Here is a 6,647-nt window from a genome sequence, read left to right as displayed (position 1 = left end):
TAATCCAGATCAGCATGGAGCCGGGACCGAAGGGTAGGCGGAGGGCTGACATGAGAATAGTTAACTGCAGCAGGGGTTGGACAGGAAGGTCAAGGGGCGGAGCCAGTGCGAAGAGGTGAGCGCGCTCTACGCCCCAGCGTCAGTCGGCAGGAAGAAGATTCCCACCCTCCCTCTCTTACATTAGGGGTTAAGTGGATGGTTAGAGGGTTAATTAAAAAAATAATAATAATAAGGCAGAAGATAACTTATTTTATTTCAGGAACTGGTGCTGGATGTCGTAGCGGTTGGCGGGTGTTGGTCGGTGCAGGTAAAGGAAGATAACCCCTCCCCACAGAGAAGTTGATGCGGGACCCATTGGAGATATGGGCTCGTTGCTGATATGCCATATAGCGATGGTTTATATGGCAGCTGGTGAAAGGTTGCACTGCGGTCAAGAGTTGGGTGTCTTTGAGCTAGCATGTCAGCTTGAGGCCTAGTTACAGTAATATTACCGCAGTGCCTGTTTTTGATCAATATGCTAATGGGGTGGGGAGGGGGAATGTCCTGCAGAAGACCAACGCGCTCAGGGTTTAAGTTAACGGATGTTTTTATTGTTGTTTTGGTTTTATATGTTAATTATTATTTTGATTAATAAAGGGGCTGCTACGGCCACTAATTACTCCAAAAGAAGGTGTGGTCTCTTTAATGGGAAGGGGCAAGGTATGGAAGTGGGTGGTCTGTCCAGGAGCAGCGTAGCATCAGTTATACTATAGTCATGGCCTAGGGAGACAACATTTACTTCATGCTGTATCTATTGAGGAACAGCATTGTAACCTTGGACTTGAAGTTGGAGCTACAAAACTACTCCTACTACCTAACACACTTCCTGATGACACAATCAGAAACAAAAATAACTTGATAAAAGGGAACAAATAAGAGAAGTTTATTGTTATGGATTACATGTACATTACCACTTGAAAATCAAGCTTTTTCTGGCACTTATTTAGAAAGTAAAAATCAATATTTTTTGCTAGAAAATTACTTAGAAGCATACCAAGCATTATATATATATATTTTTTAGCAGAAACCCTAGAGAATAAAATGGCGATAGTTGCAATTTTTTATATTACATGGTATTTGTGTAGCAGTTTTGCCCCAAACCCCATTTATTTGGGAAAAAATACACTTTAATGAATTATAATGCAAAAAACCACAATATATAACCCAATTTTTTAGTAAAATATTAACTACTTGCCGCCCGCCCACCATCAGATGTTGGAGGGATGGTGCGGATCTCGTTTCGGGTGGATGTCATATGATGGTACCCCAGAATAGCCGATGCCGCACGCCTGCGGGTGTGCGCAACGTGGCAATCGTGGCTGACCTGCATTGCTAGGACATGGTGTGACACCGATCTCTGTAAAGACCCACGGCTGCGGCTATCAGTGTCCACCAGTGCGCCATATTAGTGCCTCCTCATCAGTGCCCATAAGTGCCACCTCATCAGTGCCCATCAGTGCAGCTTATCAGTGCCCATCAGTGCCGCCTCATCAGCGCACATCAGTGAAGGAGAAAAATTACTTACTTATGTAGCAACCTCCTAGGTAGGTGTTGGAAGAGAGTATCGTTTTTGATCTTTCTGCTTACCAGGAAGATGGTCAGGTAAAGCGTGGAGCGCTCTCTGTCTGTCAGGGAGCAGGATCTGTTGGTTAGGTCTGCTCATTGTACTCAGGTGCAGCTCAGCTTGTTCTGACTGTCCCCCACTGGTCCAATAAGGAGGCATATTGGACAGTGGGAGGAGACCTGACAAGTGCGTGCACAGGCTTTATTACAGCCCTAGAAATCAGCAGAAGGAAAATGCTGCACTGCATTGTAGGATACTGTATATAAAGCCAGAGTTCATGTGCTCAAAGTTAGTTGAGCTGGGGAACAGAGTCCACGAGGGAGCAGGACAGCTGCCCTCTCCTCCATGGAGGAGGCCATGCGGCCCTGGGTGGTCGACACATAGGTCTAGAGAGAGAAGCTGAACCCAGATATCCTGCAGAACTGACTGGAAGGGAGACACCAGGAAGGATCTGATTCTGCCTACTGTGAGTACACATCTGTGTCTTTGGGGCCTGTCCAATGAGGGCTGCCCCCTTCAGCTAGAAGAGTCAGTGGATGGGAGTCAGTAAAGGGGCTGCTAGAGAGTGGCCTGAAGATAATTTAGTTCATCAAGCCTGCTGCTAATGAGAGCTAAAAGACTTAACCCTTCCATACATATGGCTGTATGGTTAAAGCATTGTGACTGCTTCTTCAAGTAATCCGGTGAGGCCAAGTGAGAGTTGTCCTTATCTCTTGTGAATAGTTCTAGTTGGAGTATCCCCCTCATCCCTTCTCCCATCCAAGTTCCAAAAAAAATACAAAAACACAAATACATTGGACTGGTCATTGAGTAACGAGCAAGTGCGACTAGGGGTGGGAACTCCTAGCAACCAAGGCGGAATCCCTAGCAAAACTGTCGGGAATCCCTAGCAACCAAGCGGGAACCCCTAGCAACCAAATGGGAAACCCTAGCAACCAAGCGGAGAATCCTCAGCAACTAAATGGGAACTATTAGCAACCAGCTGCAGGTAACCATAGAGAGGCCTAAGAAGTCAAAACTCAGCAAGTCCTATGGGGACAGTGCTACACTTACAAAATATACTGATAAAAACGAAGAAAAACGTATTTTTTTTCAAAATTTTCGGTCTTTTTTCTTTTGTAAAAAAATAAATATCCCAGCTAGCCAACCAGCCACCACAGTTATACTAGCTATATGTCACTCCTTTAAGGCGTCATAGTGCCAGGAGCCAATGCGCTTGCCCAGAGGGTGCGATGTCCGCTGGGCACCCGCCATCACTCGTGACAGAGCGAGAATGGGGATGTGTGTGTGTGTGTGTGTAAACACATAAATCCCGGTTCTCTCAGGGGAGAGGAGACCGATTGTGTGTTCCTACTAAGTAGGAACACCGATCGGTCTACTTCCCCAGTCAGTCCCATCGCCCCTACAGTTAGAACACACCTAGGGAACACAGTTAACCCCTTGATCAAACCCTAGTGTTAACCCATTCCCTGCCAGTGACATTTAACAGTAATCAGTGGCTATTTTTAGCTCTGATTGCTGTATAATGGTCCCAAAATAGTGTCAAAAGTGTTCCATCTGTCCGCAGCAATGTCGTAGTCATGATAAAAATAGCAGATTGCCACCATTACTAGTAAAAAAAAAAATAATAATAATAAAAATGAGATCTATCCTTTTTTTGTAGACGCTATAACTTTTGCACAAACCAATTAATATACTTTTATTGCAATTTTTTTTTTTTTTACCAAAAATATATAGAAGAATATATATCGGCCTAAACTGATGAAGAAATATATATATATATTTTTTGGGATATTTTTTTATAGCAAAAAGTACAAAATACTGTGTTTTTTTTCTACAAAATAGGGGATAGATTTATGGCATTTTTATTCAAAAATTTTTTTATTAGTAATGGCGGCGATCTGCAATTTTTATCATGACTGCGACATTATGGCGGACACATCGGACACTTTTGACACTACTTTGGGACCATTGTCATTTATACAGGGATCAGTGCTATAAAAATGCACTGATTACTGTGTAAATGACTGACAGGGAAGGGTTAAACACTAGGGGGGAATTAAGGGGAGTGATTCTAACTGTGGGGTGGATTGTCTCACTAGAACATGACAGAGATCACTGCTCCCGATGCCTGATTCTAGGCAGAACAGGGAAATGCCCTGTTCTGCCGCTCCGTGACATGATCACGGGCCCCCTGGTGGACATCGAGTCCGCGGGAGGCATGGTCATGGAGTACGCAGCGGGTGCACAATGCCACGATTTAAAGGGGACATACCTGTACGACCATTTGCCCAGCCGTGCCATTGTGCCGACGTACATCGTTGTGCACTTGTCGGCATGTGGTTAAATACACTAACAAATCAAACCCAAATGCCAACTAACCCTTTATAAGCAGTTACAGCAAGTCATTTTTATATTTTTTTACTTTGGGGATAAAGGGTTTACATAATAAAATAAAAAAGTTGATCATTGTATGCACCCCTGTCAGTGGTAAATAGCTTGTCTCATCTATGTAACTGCTACATCTTGCATTTGAGCTTGTTCTTTTGAAAAACAACAGTCCGGATCACCAGATGAAAATAGAAGAAAGAAAGCCTAAAAAAGGAAACTAATGCCCTGTATACACCACTGGTTTTCCCATCGGAATAAACTTTGAAGGTTTTTCCGACGGAATTCCGCTGAAACTGTCTTGCGTACACGCGATCACACCAAAGTCCAATCGTCAAGAACGCGGTGCCATACAACACGTACGACGGGACTAGAAAAAGGACGTTCAGTACCGAGTAGTCAATAGCTTACGTCATGCGTCGCTTTTGGTCCATCGGAACAGCATACAGAGGAGCGGTTTTCCCGATAGGAATTGGTTCCGTCGGAAATATTTAGAAGATGTTCTATTTCTAGGTCCGTCAGAAGTTTTGACGTAAAAAGTCCAATGGGTCATACACACGATCAGAATATACAATGAAAAGCTCCCATCTGACTTTTTCTGTCGAACATTCCGCTCATGTGTACGCGGCATAAGGCAGCTATCACATCTAAGAGTTCCTGCCACTTTCACCCAAACTGCAGGGGAACGATGTTTCATTTATGGACTGTATATCAAGTTTTAAATAGTTAATCTGCATGTTCCATCCATTATTGTTTTTGAGTCTTCTGAAATGATTGAATACGTCAATGGTCAAGGCAAAAACACCCTCATAATTTATTCTCATCTCAGTCCTCTAAATACATGCAGTAGACTTATGTTTATCCAAAACATTGCAATAATTGAATGGATGAAAGTTCCCAATGGTTGTATTATCAAAGTCATGTAAACAATAACCCCTTAGATGGAATCTTGGAAAGACAACCTGCTCTGGATCACCAATAAAGCTTTCTCTGTCATCCTTGTTGTCTGTCACTTTAGTAATCTTACTTTTTTTCTGAAGGCTCTGGATTATTTTGGCAGTGGCTATCTCCTACCCGATACTCACTGTCAGGTATAGACAAGCAACCATTTTCATGTGGGCTAACAAGACTTTGAAAGGGTTGATACTCTGAATGAAACCCAAGGCAGTCTGTGCTTGTAGACATTCCACTTTGTTGATCTTCTTGCTCAAAATGTTTATATTCAAAAACTTGGCAGACAGGTGTAAAATCATACTGTTGAATTGTTTGGTCTGAAAGTTGATATCTATCCTTTTTGCCTACATAGGTAGGGGCACATTGTTGAGCTATTCCATTACCAATTTGGGATCCAGAAGCCCTTTGTTGATTTTCACCAGAACGTTCAAATCTTGGTTCTTGACACACAGCGGATGTAGGACTTTGCTGAACTATCTGATCACAACTGGAAGGGTTTTCAAGACTTAGTAATGTAGAATGTGAGATTTTAGGTTGTGCCCCTAAATTTGTTCGATAACTATCTTCCATGGGATGCAGCAAAAGACAGTATTTATTATTGTAATAGAAAGTATTATGTGGATTTTCCTCTAAACGTTGGAAATTCGTTTTACTAGATGTGCTTTCTGAGAAACTGTCCAAGCAAAACACGGATATGGAGCATTGTTCTGAATTTGTGTTAGCTTCCTCTTGATTATTATTAAAGCTGTTGTAAATGTTACTTATGAATGGCTTCTCTTTGCACTCCATTGGGTGGTCCTTTTCAGGATTGAAGAGGGAATCAAGATAAAGAGTCTTACCATCATCTGACTTTGTTTGAAAATCCTTAGAAGAGTGACAATGATACCCTAATTCTTGGTGCAATTCATTCTCTTTCATTTGGTCTTCTGTACAGCTGTCCATCGTATCTGGCCAACAAAAGATTCCAAAATTATTTTCTACATTTAGGTCACGCAGTGCTTCCAAGTGTATATCTGACGATTCACCTAAAATATCACAAAACATCCTGGCTATAGACAGATCTCCTTCAAATAGGTGATCATCAATACTGTCTTGGTTCTTTTCTTGGACTCGGATATTTTTGCTGTTTGCTTTGGGGCACAGTTCAACACAGCTCTCAACATCATCATTTCTGGGTTTAAAAACGATATTGTTCAAATGAGTATTTCCATTTAGATACTGTATGCTAATGTTCATCTGAGGTTCTGATTTAGTCTTCTTTTTGCCATTGATCAGTTTGTTTAGGCAGCTACTGCTTAAAGAGAGAAAGACATTTAATCTGAGATTTAAGAGCTGCAAAATTAAATATACTGTAATAGCACAAAAAAAACTTACCAACAAATGTTTGCATTGTTACCATCTGCATTAGATTGTTGCTTCTAAAAAAAAAAAGAAAAAAAAAAAAGATAATGTTCTAGTCAAAAAAAGTATAAATTAAAATGAAGGATTGGCACGAATGGGGTACCTTACAGTCTATAGGCCTTGTAAATTATCTTTGAGTGTCTTCCAACCAGAACCTCCCCCTATCGCCTTCCCCACTCGAAAATAAGTCTATTGTCCAAAGAGAGTTACCCATTCAGTATGAAAATCTTTAACACTGGCCAAAGATTGCATAACTCCCAAAATTTTAAGATCTAAAATAAGGTTTATTTTTGCTCTGATT

At 41.6% G+C, this 6,647-nt stretch overlaps 1 protein-coding gene across 1 annotated transcript in view; it reads right to left on the bottom strand.

Annotated features, from left to right (window-relative positions):
* Positions 1 to 935: 935 nt before the first annotated feature.
* The window catches only part of LOC143924698 (interleukin-4 receptor subunit alpha-like), a 29,952-nt gene continuing 24,240 nt past the window's right edge, over positions 936 to 6,647 (bottom strand). The window contains exons 8-9 of the mRNA XM_077449115.1: positions 6,320 to 6,363; positions 936 to 6,236 (exon numbers count right to left, since the gene is read on the bottom strand). Coding sequence (XP_077305241.1) covers positions 5,015 to 6,236; positions 6,320 to 6,363 — 1,266 coding nt within the window. The 3' untranslated portion in view covers positions 936 to 5,014. The remainder of the gene's footprint in view (positions 6,237 to 6,319; positions 6,364 to 6,647) is intronic.

The sequence above is a fragment of the Lithobates pipiens genome, unplaced genomic scaffold (assembly GCF_037356315.1).
Source record: "Lithobates pipiens isolate NorthernLeopardFrog02 unplaced genomic scaffold, aLitPip1_a1.2 Scaffold_22, whole genome shotgun sequence".
Classification (NCBI taxonomy): Eukaryota; Metazoa; Chordata; class Amphibia; order Anura; family Ranidae; genus Lithobates; species Lithobates pipiens.
The sequence above is the reverse complement of the archived record's forward strand: the minus strand, read 5'-3'. Positions and strand labels throughout refer to the sequence as shown.